We start from the raw sequence: 13,764 nt of genomic DNA on the forward strand, positions 1-13,764 counted from the left end.
CCGTGAAGCCCTTCAACATTGCACTCAATTGATTATTCAAATGCCTTATTTGTGGAGTACAGCATATGAACTGTTTAAAAGTTGCTGGTATCACATCACTCTAACTCATGAGAATATTGTCCAGACAAGACCAACGGCAGAGGCTAGCACTTTCCCGAGGGAAGAGTCTGCGGCAGCTGGGGCTCTGGGCTTCTCCACAGCACCCCCTAGTGATGGGGAGATGCCATGCTGCTCCGCCTCCCACACACTTTCTTGGCTTTTCTTGGCTCATCCCAGTCTCCAGCCTTGCTTCCTGCCACCACCACGTTATTAATTCAGTTGGTTTTCAGGTAATCTAATTATATGAAACTCTGGTCCTTGATTCGTATTATGGAGACTTGAATGTTAAGGACACACCACACTCAGCTAATTCAGGCCAGGCTTGACAAAATACCCAATTCTGCTTTTCTCCCACTACCCAGCTCTGAATTTCTTGTTGTCGTGGTGACCTGGCAACCATGTTCTGAGCTTTCCTGCAATTATCTGCACTAGTTGGGTCAAGTTCTCACTGATTTAACTAGATTCAGCATTCCAGAGCCAAAAATTACTTATTCAAGAAAGTATGGGTATCATTACTGTACCGTTTTCTTGTGAGGTAAGATAAGAAACAGGTAACTACCATATGACTTCTGGTTGACTGATTATAATTATAATTCTGAGCTCTATACATTCTTGCTTAAGTCTCTCACACTGCATTTCTAGTAGGAAAAAAAACTAATAGCATGCTCCATTTTCCATTGATCATATCACAACAACTTCATTCGGAATAGCCATCCAGTGTCAGAGTGTTACCCAACCAAAGCCATTAAAGTTGATTGATGAGAAAAGGGCTAACTGAAAATTGTGAAAATGACAGATGCAGTTCTCTCTCTCTCTCCCTGCTGCTCTGCTGCTGCGTTAGGCAGGCAGAGCTGCACGCACTGCTATTAAAGGAGCTTCAGGAATTCTGCTTGCTTTATCATCAATTTTTTAAAACCTTACCATTTTTAAACATTTATTTGAAGGAAGTATTTATGAATAATTGTTTAGAAGGAGTCAGCCCTGGTTACTTCCTGGAGATTCAAACTGACAAGGTTTTACGTGGTATAAAAACTGATGATTTGGTCAAAGAAGCTGGCCAACAGCTCTGGTACATAATGTTGAACTCAGCATTACATCTTCTTTGTTAAATATCAGGGGTAAAGGATAGCTCACTTTCTTCTTTATGATAATATGGTGGCGAGGCCAATTAACTGAACAGTTGCCAAAAATCCATTTAGACCTTAAAATTAAGAAGCATTATTACACAGTAATTATTACTTAAAACTGTAAGTTTCTAATTTCATGTTCCTCTTCTAAAAAAGAAATTTGTCTAAGATCATGAAGAAAAAGATTTGGAGTAAATGAGAGGTGAAAATTAACTTCCTTTTAATAATCTAAAGCTTGAGGTAAACCCTCTATTCCCCAATGGCAGGTAGTACTATGAAATGCACAGAGTTACTGTTTTCATAAAGAAAAGGTGAAATGCAGCATCAATTCTTTCACTCTTATCAATTCTCTAGTTCTAACAGCTGAAGAATTTCTTCTCTTGAAATGGCCTGATGTGTTACATTCACTAAGATGCCAAATAACAAGGACTGAACACTCGTGATTACTCTGTCTCGTTCTCATTGCCAGAGACAAATCACATTCTGGCCTGATGAGAAGCATGGTTTCAGAACGGGTCTATTTCAATATGGAGTGATCTTAACATAGAGGTGACGGTGACTGGGCCATCACTGGCGGGTTGTGAGGGCTCCAAGACCACATCCTATCCTAGAGACAGACCCCAAGGTTCCAGACCCTCAAACATGTATAAAGTGACCCTTCAATTTTCTTTCCATCAGAAGGGTCTTGCCCTTCTGGATAAGGGTAAGACTTGAGTTGACCTGAACCTCTTTTTGCTTATCCTAACATACTCATGGCATAAGCTTCATCAGGACACAGGGTAGAGTGCACCAGGGAACTTTTGTCAGTGTAAAATTTTAAAATTCTGTGGCAAACTTGAAAAGATTCTGTTTCTCTTGAAGAAAATATAGATTTAGTTTTTGTAACATTAGGAACTAAAGGCAAAAGATTAAAAGTACTTGCTAATCATTCAAGGAAAACATTAAAACATTGACTATGTACAAGAGAGCTACTGTTGAAGTTTTGCTTAAGGGTAAATCAAACAAAAGAGTTACTGTTTGAAACATAATGTTTAAATATTAACCACAAATATTTTACTCTTTTTAAATTATTTCTATAGCTCCCTACTGCCTTTTTCTTCCTTCTCCTTTGGGGAAAAAACCAGACCAGACCAGAGATAAAGGCATAGCTCCTGATTATAACATTATTATTTCAAAATATATATCTGTATTCATTTGTTTTCTCTATCAATTTCATATTCCTAAAATTAGATTCCTCATACATGGTGAAGTTACCCAGGACCCAGAAATTCTCAGATCTAAATGACTCTTCTTTTAAATAATTTTTTTTGTTAAAAATTTTGGCTTCAAATTTCACCCTACTCAAAAGTTGTCTTGGCTTTTTCCCTCCAAGTGAAAATATTTTCAATAAACCCCTCATTACCACATAGTATACTTTATGTAAAAACTATAAATGAGCAAAAATAGAATACTTAGAAAGTTCTCCAAGTGAAATAATTCTTTTAACCCTACTGATGTCAGACAAGAAATCAGTATTTATTCTTGGGGGGGGGGGGGAGAAATTCTTGCCTTAAGAAGATGGACTTGAATTTTGACAAAATTTTGTATAAAAAGGGTATTATATCATTTGACATCTGTGAACTTATGAATACCCAAAAAATCTATTTTGGCTAGATATAACTGTAGAATCCAGACGATGGGTAAATATGGATGCTAACTATACAATTCTTCCAACTTTTTTCTATGTTTGAAATTTTTCAAAATAAAACGTTAAGAAAAAAAGTTTTTAATATCTACTTTGCTATTGGTAAATTAAGGCCTAAAAAGCCTTAAATAACTTGCCCGAGGTCACACAATGAGTTAATGGCTGAGTTAGAAAAAAATCGAGTTCTGGTAATTCTCAATTCCATCTTAATATTCTAAATCTTAAACATATGATGATCTCATGTTTTTTTAAACCATCCATGGTCTGAGTCCTAGATCTAATTATCAAATACATAACTATCACACAGAGCACCATGCTTAAAAAGCAACTAATCGTGTGTAAACATGCCTATGGAGAAGGGCAGGGGAGACAATGCCCCAAAAATATATTCATGGATTATTTGATAAAGTCAGGCTAGAAGAGCAAAGGCTGATAGTAAATAAATGTCATGCTCTAAAACTGAATTTTGCAGATAGTTTTCAGCATGATTTTTCTATGTTTCACTTTTCACCGTCAGCTGTGAGCTGTTTCCAAGTGTGAAATCGCCTAAGAGAGGAAGCAAACCTGTCATTTGACATCTGGGAGCGTGGAGACTGGGCTGCAGTAAAAAAACACTTTGGACTTCTTCAATTTACAAACATATTCACCTATAAATTCTCAAGTGTGAAAAGTATTCAGTGAGAAATATCAATGTAAATTTCAAGCATGTATAAAGGCTCGTAATAGAGTGGAAAATGAAGGTGAAGGACACACTGATAGGACACCGTATCAACTTGTTAAGACAAGAACGGGAAACTTAAGTGATTATGTTAGCATAATAACTAACATATAAACAGTTTTATTCACTTGTCTTAGATTGCATGTTAAACTTTCAAATACAGTCTTTTGTGTTGTGTGTGCTTAATATTATAGGTTCTATTTCTAGCATTTTTTTTTTATGATGAAGAGTCGAGACTGCTAAGAAAAAAATACTGGTAAAAGAATAAATACTTCCTTGACATTTTACTTTTCCTGTATGTTAAAATACTGTAACAAAAACTTATTCTATATTATGATAAATTATTAGTTCCAGTGATATAGTCCATAAAATCTTTTCTGTATATGTGTGTGTTTATGTGTTTGTACAAACAAATAGAAATTAGGTCAGAGTAAGTACAAGGAAGTCCTCGAGAGGAATAACCAGTTTACTACAGTTATTCTATAATTCTCCAGATTATTCTATAATCTCTCCCAACAAAAATCAGGAGAATCTGTCTAAACATTTCTTAATGAAGTATCTAAAACTCTCCTAATACGGAAACTCGACAGTGTTATATGTATGTTGTCATGCTACACAATCTCTTCCTACTTTGGGGATTATTTCTTTGCTTTTTCTCTTCCTGAACTCTGCTCTGCATTTCTGTGCTATGAAAGGAACCCATTTACCATGAATGATGTTTATTTAAAATAAAATCTTTCTTGAGAACCATCCTAGATAATCTAAGAATGCAAAGTGAACCTAAAAGGAATGGCTTCTACTTTGAAAACAGGGCTGGGTTTGATCTGTGAATTCATACTCTCAAGACCCTCTTGATGGGCCTGCAGCTGCAGCCATTTATTTGCTGGCTTTTTCACAGATGTAGACAGAGAAAGCTCCATGGTTTTTGTCTTTTTGTTGTTGGATTTATTTTCTTTAATATAAAAAAGTGGCAACTTTTTAAAAAAGTTCTTCATTTTGTCGTAGAGATTTGTGAATATCGGACATCCCTGGTAGTATACGTTGTTGAAATGACTATGACTTTTTAAAATCTAAGATCACAAAGTTGGCAGAAACTATACTTAAGTAACAGAAGGTGATCATTTGCATTTCAAAATTTATCTGTCTTGGTTTTCCCCTCAATTAGACCAAAACATGTTGATTCACAGGTTTCTGTGTGTGTGTTTTCTTTTTTAAACTTATTTATAGAGCAGAATAATGGCCCCCCTGCTAGTCTGGCATTTGCTCAAGTTTCTGTCCATGTAAATCGAATCTGTTACTGGAAATTTTTCTCAAAATATAAAGGCACATCATCCACAAGATAAAAAGATACACTGCTGATATTATGAAGCGCAGGGCAGGTGGATAATGTTTTTAGGACAAATATGTGATAAGGATTCCCAGGAGGGAGGAGTGGTAGGGGTAGAGGTTGCATGCTGTTTAAACAGAAGTGAATCGTTCTCATCATAATCTTGTGACAACTTTACTTTCTAACCAAACATCAGCTGCTTAACGTGCTTTAGAGTTACTTGGACAATAATACTAAGGTTAGAGTTGGGAAATGGGAGGGCAAGTGGGACGTGGGAGGAAAATTACTTCAACCCTTAGTTGTTTCTAAGGGTAGATCAAAAGATGACTAACTACTCTATTTTCCTGTGTATTCACTGACTTATGATTTTTAAGCATTGAAACATTAGCATCTTATCATTGCTTCCACCCCTCTGAGAAGAGTAAAGTCTACCTGTAGTTTTTATCAGTAGCACTGCTATTCCATTTGAAACAAGCAGTAATTTACAACTTTTTGCTCGAATTCCCCTTGCAGGATAAGGAATGCAGGAGTACACAAACTTAACTGAGTTCAGCAACTCTAGGTTTAAGATCATCTAAATTAGAACACTAGCATTACTTTTCAATTAAAGCCATTACTGACTTAGTTTTATCCTATTGATAAAACAAATTAATAGGCCCAAAGAATGAAGAGACTTCCCACATTGTTCAATGTATGCCATAATGCTGGAACACTTTTGTAATTCATAAAGCTTGAAAATATAATGCTCTTTTACAAATAATTAAAACAAAGCCCTTCTTCAGACCGCAGCTTTTTTCAAACGTTAGTGAAGGGCAACCTGGAAGATGACAGTGAAAATCCATTAATGGTAGACTGCCACCTGCTGGTAAACTATGAGAATTGTGACTTCTGGGAAAAGGCTTAAAAATTAGACCTTGGAAACTGATCTGTATTAAATTCAGTACACAAAATTGTATTTCAGTCCACAAAACTGAAAGTATGTATCTATTGATGAATGTGGTATGATTTGTTCCACATATATTAAAATTCTCAGGAGGTCAGTATGCTATAGATATTAAAGTAAACATGTCTGTCCTCTGAAGAAAAATAATCTGCTAGAATGCCCAAGTGCAACCGTATAGTTTTCAATAAGAAAGTGAGAAGACATATAGGAAATAAGGAGCCACTTACAAACATTAAACTGCCCCATAAACCTCTGGTTTTGATGTGAAGTTTATACTGCACTTGACTTCAGGATTTAACAGGTTTCACTTAAAAGAACTTAAAGACTTAATTTTGATCCTAAAACCTCAAAATTTATTATAATTAACATATAAATTTTTACACATTGGTACCTAAAATGTTATTTACTATCAAATTAGAAAGGGGGAAGGCCTGTTAAAAAGTAAACCAGATAACCATAATAAAGTGATTTCACTCTGAAATTTTTTGTTATCCCATTAACTAAATCATACCAGTAAGATTTCAAAAATCAGCATAATAATATCTATTTGAGAGAAACAAAAAAAAGTAGGCATGCTCTATTGCCCCTACGAAGAGATAAAATCAAACAACCCTAATTTGGGGGAAGAGAGAGGAAAGAAAAGAGTCTAACAGTAAGAAGAAAACCTAAATCACTGTTTTCAGGAAACAGTTATAGGATATTTGCTTTGCAGATTGAGAAACTTTTCTATTCCCCAAAAGAGAAATAATTCTTAACAATGAAGATTGTAACTACAAACAATATAGCTCTTTCAATCCTAATTATAATCATTTCCCATTATGCTGGGAAACAATGTTAGCATCAATAACATGCTGGTTAGCTTCTAAGCATTAAATACTGTATTAATCAACAACTAAGCAGCTCATGTCAGTAAAATCAGCTTGAACCTCATTTGAAAGCCAGAGGGGTGATAACTGAAACAACTTCGGCCATCCAAAGAGGCTGAATGCTAGGCAAAAGGTGAACAAACTTTGGATTCAAACATAGCACCATCTGTACTGATGAGAGAAACTAACTCAAATCCAATTCGTATGCTTAAAAGAAATGGAATTATCAGCAAAGAATCTAACCCTGAGCACGCCCACCACCTAGAAATAAATCTCTAATTAAAAAAAAAAAAAGACAACACAGTTAAGAGATAGAGAAACCTGTTGTTTCTCTACTTCTATCTCAAAACAGGAACTTGCTTCCTAAAATTTCTCAAATGTGGCAAGAACTCTTCAAAATCTGCTCTAAAATGCCAGGATGGCTCATTATAGAAGTCACAACACTGCCTTTTTTCCCTTAATTTCCCTTTTTTATCCATTTTCAGCCTCAGGAATTCTACTCTTTTAGTCATCTACCTCTCACATCTTAAAGATCACCCATTTAAAGAGGTTCGGGATATTTAAAAGTCCTTCTAAACACTAAGGAACTTAAGACATTTCCCAGAGTTCACTGTCAGTTCTAAGTATAGACCCATTTAACAGAAGCATAATCCATACACACACGCATCCCTACACACATATTAGACTGTGGATTATTTATTGGTTTTATTCCCCTTAAAGGTATAACCAAATCCAACATACGGTCAACTGCTAGTGAAAATACAACATCTGTAAAGAAATGAGAGCTGATGAACTACTTTTCCAAGTGAAACATTTTAGGAGATTGCTCTAACCTGGGGCACAGTACATTCGCTCTATGGCATCGCTGTCACAGGAATCTTCAACCTCACTCCACCTGCTAAAATACGTTAGCTGAATGTGTCCTAAAAACAAAACGACAGGAGAAATCAAAACATTTTTCTCTTCCATTTTCTGCAGAAGTGAACTGTAATTACTCCTTTTGTAGCTAAAAACAGTATCATTAAGAATAATGGCATCATTAAGTACTAGAAGCTATTACTGGGGGTGAATTTGCTGCACTGATAATGAAGCTCTAGACAGGAAATGAAGATACTAATTACAAGATAAAACGCCTACTCAGTTAATTGGAAGCAACAGCGAATAAAAAGAAATGCATTTGCAAAAGTTCCTGACCTCTATCATTCAATAAGATGTTGTTTGGGTTCAAATCGCGGCACACAATCCCCTCTCTATGTAAAGCATCAAGGGCTACCACCATTTCAGCTGCCCATCTTTGAATGCAGCCCTCTGGGATGTAAAACCTGGAGTTCAGTGCTAATTTTTTATCAAGGTCCTCAAAAATCTGATGTATTTCCTTGTCTCCTTCTAGTGCTAACCCACTCTCTCCCGTAGTCTTAGAGTCTCTCTGAAATACAGTGGGTTCCTCTTTAGCCAAATCATCAGTTTGATCTGTAAACAGCAATACTTCTTCAGTTTTTAAAGTGTCTGTGTTTACTCGACATTCATCAGCACCTGAGAGCGGGTCAGAAATACAGAGTAAGCTTTCTTCAGTGTTGTTTGCGGTTACTGCCGACTCAACCACGCCAAGTCCTTGAAACTTGGGATCTGAACTGTGTAACAAAGACATGTCTCCTATATTACTGTGATCAACAGCTGCTACAAATAACATCCCAAGATCCCCCTGTGCATAGTGTTTCTCTGCTATACTATGGGATTTAGGCCGAGAGGGATCACTCAGTTCCTCTGTGGCGCCTTCTTCACGAGCTTGGCACTGTTCAGTACTAAGCCTGAGGCACAGAACATCGGGCGTTTCCAATAGTTTACTTTCTATCATGCCTAGATTAGTCTGTGTGAACTTCGTAGGTCCCACCGCTGCACCATCTTTCATTGGCTCCAGTTCCCCAGGAAGATTTACAAGAAGATCGGGTCTTCCTTCATCAGTACCGCTGACATCATCAAAAGCAGCATCTTTAAAGGAAATAACTGGGACCGAGTCATCAGAGCCCCTGCTAATGGTGTCCTGAGACATGAACTCTACCTTGCTTTTACTGGGACTAAAACTCCTGGGTGTGCTGTCTCCATCTGAAAGAGTGAAAAATGGTTTCAAAGATTCTGACTTTAGACTATACAATTTTTCTCCAAAATCAAGTCCTAGGACTTCACTAGTGCTGTCCTTACTGTCTATCCTAAAGAATTCCATGGGGCTGTTTTTAGATCTACTGAGAGAATCTGATGTTCTTGGAGAACTGACTGCTTCTAGGTCATCTTCTCCAGGAAAGAACTTCAGCTCGTGAGCTATCAGCTGTGCGCTGGGGCTGTCCCTGTCAGCAGCAGGCTGTGCTGGGAAGCTTTCCCTAGCTTTGGTATCAACATCATTCCCTTCTGTCTTCACAAAAGGCTCCTCATTCAAAGACCCTGGTTCTATCTTTTCTTGCCCGTACTCATTGCATAATGTTAAATAACTAGTAGTACATTCTTCTTCTGAACTTGAGCCAGAATCCGGCCACTTTGGAGAGCTATCTTGGCCATCATCATCTTGATTGCTATCATCTTGAGAGCTTGGAGTAAGACTCGTCTTTAGAGGCAGAACTTGAAGCATGGCTCCCCCATCACTTCCTCTGGATTCAAAGCTGCTGCTGTCCTGAGGACTGGAAGCGGGCTGTTGCAGCTGAACTTTAGTAAGTGTAGATTTTTTCACTTCCTCAATGTCAAAGCTTTCTTCAGGACTTCTGTTCAGAAACTTACTGATATATGACCAGAGTTTGCCACCTGTGAATAAACACAACCAAGGGAAAAAAAATTGAGAACCCCAAATGAATGGTTACTTACTAAGGCCATCGGAAAAACAAAAAGTATTCTAATAATCAAAAGCAAGCCAATGATACCCATTAAGGTCAAGCATGCTGTAAGAAGCATTTTAATAAAATGTCTTCTTGAAAAATAGTCGAGCTTGGATTTGGGATTCACAACAACAGAGTCTAAATAAAATTTTTGCAATGAAAAAAAACTGAATAAAATAAAATGTCTTTTTATTATTGCTGACTGGTTGAGTAGTTTCAAGCATATCTCCTAATAGCAATTACTTGTAAAATGATAGCCTATTCCTTCCTTTGAAGAAAAACTGGTTATAACAAATACTAACACGAAATTTCACAGCTAAAATTCTACTTTAAAGTTAAATATAATTTATTCTACAAACAGTTCACTATGTTCTGATCTGTTTATTAATTTTTTCAAGCATGGCCCCTTGGTCAAGTGGAAATACATAAAAATGCTACTTAAAATTGTATACTACAGTGGGGAGTGGTGGGGGGGTGGGCAGGGAGTTAACAATATTATTCCATTTTGAAAATGCCTAGTCTAGGATTAGAGGAGAGATTTGGTATCTGATATGCCATTATGCCACTATAAATATAATGACATATTAATAATATTTCCCATACATATCATGTGTAGTATAAGACCTAGAAAAGCAATTGAGGAAGATTAACTGGGCTGCCATTAATAAGGCAAGGTATTGCAATTCTGATTCTGATATATATCAGAAACCTATAAAAACTAAAATCATAAAAATCAATTTCACAGGAATCACGAAAATCAAATAGACATGAAATAATCCAATGTTTTACCAGCAATACTTGTTAGGTAGTTATTTCACCTTATTTTTCCTTTGTTTTGTTTCAACCATTAAAATCTCAACCTCTCTTGGTAATTAGAATCTTTGAATAAATGAACTGTAAGTAGCAAAAACCCACCAAAGCTCTACTGACTAGAGACAGTATTACAAAAAGAAAGGACTGTTAAATTTGATCCAGAAATCTTAAAAACCGTAATTGTGGAAGCATACTTTATGAAGATATAATTATAGCTTCTAAAAATAGGAAATAATGTGTTAAAAATAAAACCCTCTACTAATATGGAGAAGGCATTTTTTTAGCACATTTTAAATTTTGTTATTAAACATCATATACTAAGGGTAACTAAATCTAAGGGGAAATAACCACTGACAGTCAATTATATGTGTAAAAAGGTCAATGAAAGCATCCCAAAGATCTTTCTACTTGGCATTTCACTTTATTTAGAAGAACCCAATACTGTGCCCAGCACAGAGTAAATGCTATCAAGCACAGATGTCATAATATTAATCCTAGGATACTCAGACATCTCCTTCTACCAGTCTATGGATGCAGTAGAACAGTAGTCTTATCCCATTTTGATACTAATTAGTAGTATAGAACATTGTAGTGTTTAACTTTTCCTTCTTGTTTCTTCTTAGCTAACTTTCTGTCCTCACTAAATTATAATCAGTGTTTCATATTTCCCCATATTCAAACTAAAGTTTAAGGATTCATTATATGGCTTTGAAATTCACTCACTCACACACAAAAGAAGCTTTGCATTGATTCTATATTTTTTTTTATTCTTTTGACAATAACCACACTCTTCGTATCACAAATACCTCCACTGTGGCACACTAACAATAATGCCTGCCCTGAAGCTGAGACTCTTGTATGCAATCCAAATAAAATGATACATATTGTTTTCAGTTCTCCTAGACGGTGACTACTGTGAGGACAGGACCAAATCTTTTCATCTTTATGTATCTACTGCCTGTACAGTGCAGGACATGACAGGCATTCACTCACTGATTGTTAACTCAAATGATAATGCATCAGAATGAGATACGCCATCACAAAGTAGACACCATCTGTAGCTGTAAAGTTTTAGGCATCAGCAAGAAACAGTACCTAGTAAAGTTCTAAGAAAAGATGCATTCATTCTTAGACCAATTCAACCTGGATAAGCTGTTTAAATCTGAAATTGAATGTGCTTAAATTCTTTATTTTTACCCCCCAAATCACTCCCTCTTTCTGACTTCCGAGCACAAAAGCTTTAGACCAAACTTGGACTAATTTTTCTACCGTGTTCTTCCTACAACTGACAAGTTTCCAAATCTTGTAAGATCTACCCACAATGTTTCCCACAGTCATCTTCTTCTTTTAATTCCTTTGACCACTCTGTTTCTTGGAATAATGTTATAGGTACAACTAGACCCTACTTTGAGTCCTTCTTGTATCATCTATCATACTAATTGCTGCCCAGTTAATCTATTTTAAAATGCACAGATCTTATCATGTCATTTCTCCATTCAAGAACCCAAATTCCCTTCACCTACTGAATGATGTACTAACTCCTATACAGTAATACAGTATCAACCCATGATACGGTACTCTCCCTCAACTCACCACACATTTCATCTGAATAGAATTTTTCCACATATTACCCATGCTGGGCTTTTGCTCAAACTATACCGACCACTTAGAATTTTCTTTCCTGTTAGTTTCCCCAATATCTGCAGGTCAAAATCCTACCCATTCTTAAAGGCCTTCAGAATTTGTTTTCTTTTACCAATTTTTTTACACCTCCTCATTGAATACATTTCCTATCTTTTTCAGAAGCCTTTATATCACTTCATCCCTCTTGTGACATTTACAACATTCTACTTCACTTTAATATTACTTTTATTCTTTCATTATCTCCTTTATCAGACTGCAGGGTCTTCATAACTGCAAGGAGAGGATTCTGTCTAACGTGTAAAATAACAGGAATTAAATAAATATTTATTAAATTAAGTTATAAAAAGATGACATCTTTACAAATTTTTTGAAAACCTTTCAAGGAAATTTATACACACTAAAAGCGTCCTTATTTTTTGGTCATACTTTCTTCTTATTGTAAAACAAATACAGTTTTATTGTAAAATTTTTTTAAATGTGGAAAAAGACAAGGAGAAGAGCAAAAAAATCTGGAATCTATAAATCACCCATAAACACTATTAACCATTAGTACATTTATTTTCAGACTTTTTATTCACAATTAACATGTTATCATAAATATTTTCTAATTTCATGAGAATATGAACTTGAATGACTGTAAGCATATCCATGTGATAGATATTATGATGCATTTAAATGCTCTTCTACTGTTGAATATTTAAGTTGTTTCTAATCTTTTACTATTAGAATTAAAATAATATCTTTACTTACAAATACTTTTTTAAATTTTATTTTATTGAGTTATAGTCAGTTTACAATGTTGTACTTACAAATTCTTAACGTCTCTGATTATTTTATCAGGACAGAAGACCAGAAATGAAAGTAACTAGACCAAGAAGCATGAATATCCTTAATGCTTCTGACAGTGCCATTAAACTGCTTTACAAAAAAGTTGATCAGAGTCCACTCCTACAATGTGTATTAGTGCCATCCTCACAGCATCTTGCCTATATCAGATATTAGCAAGTTTACCAATTTGATTAATCAAATATAACATCTTGTTTAATTTCCATTCTTTTTATTAGATAAAAATTTTAATGTAACTGTTGGCACTTTATGAAATAGCCTAAATCACAAAATATAAATAGAAAAATACCTAAAAATGAAACAAAAAAAATGCACAAAGACATAAAGGGGAAAGTACTGGAAACAATTCAAACACCAAATGATAGGGGAGTACTTAAATCAGTTACGGTAAATCTGCACAAATACTTTATCTATTTAAAAAATAAATAAATAGTATTTGCAAATACTTACCACAGTGTTTCCCATGTACCAGGTACTATTATAACTGCTTTACATATGTCAACTATTTAATCCTCACATCAACCCTATGTAACTATTATTGTTAATTACATAGTTAATAAGGTAATTATTATTATCCCTATTTTACAGATAAGGAAACAAGCACAGGAAAGTTAAGTAACTTGGCCAAGGTCACACAACTAGTAAATTGTGAGCCAACCTTCGAGCTAACAGCCAGTAGTCTAGCCCTACGATCCCTGTTTTTAATCACTACACTGTACCGCCTTCCTTAATGGACACCTGTATATATGATAAGGAAAGGTGTCCGAAGTACAGTGCTAGGATGAGGGGGAAAAGCAAGCTACAGAACAATATGTGAAATCCATTTATGGTTTTAA

The 13,764-nt window shown here is 35.4% G+C and overlaps 1 protein-coding gene across 5 annotated transcripts in view; it reads right to left on the reverse strand.

The window, feature by feature from the left end:
- The window catches only part of RPS6KC1 (ribosomal protein S6 kinase C1), a 141,563-nt gene that overhangs the window by 18,526 nt on the left and 109,273 nt on the right, over positions 1–13,764 (reverse strand). For all 5 annotated transcript variants that reach the window (XM_074351828.1, XM_074351827.1, XM_074351830.1 and 2 more), the window contains 2 exons: positions 7,959–9,554; positions 7,598–7,687 (listed from right to left, as the gene is read on the reverse strand). In XM_074351828.1, the coding sequence (XP_074207929.1) occupies positions 7,598–7,687; positions 7,959–9,554 (1,686 nt within the window). The remainder of the gene's footprint in view (positions 1–7,597; positions 7,688–7,958; positions 9,555–13,764) is intronic.

This window comes from Camelus bactrianus, chromosome 23, assembly GCF_048773025.1.
Source record: "Camelus bactrianus isolate YW-2024 breed Bactrian camel chromosome 23, ASM4877302v1, whole genome shotgun sequence".
Classification (NCBI taxonomy): domain Eukaryota; kingdom Metazoa; phylum Chordata; class Mammalia; order Artiodactyla; family Camelidae; genus Camelus; species Camelus bactrianus.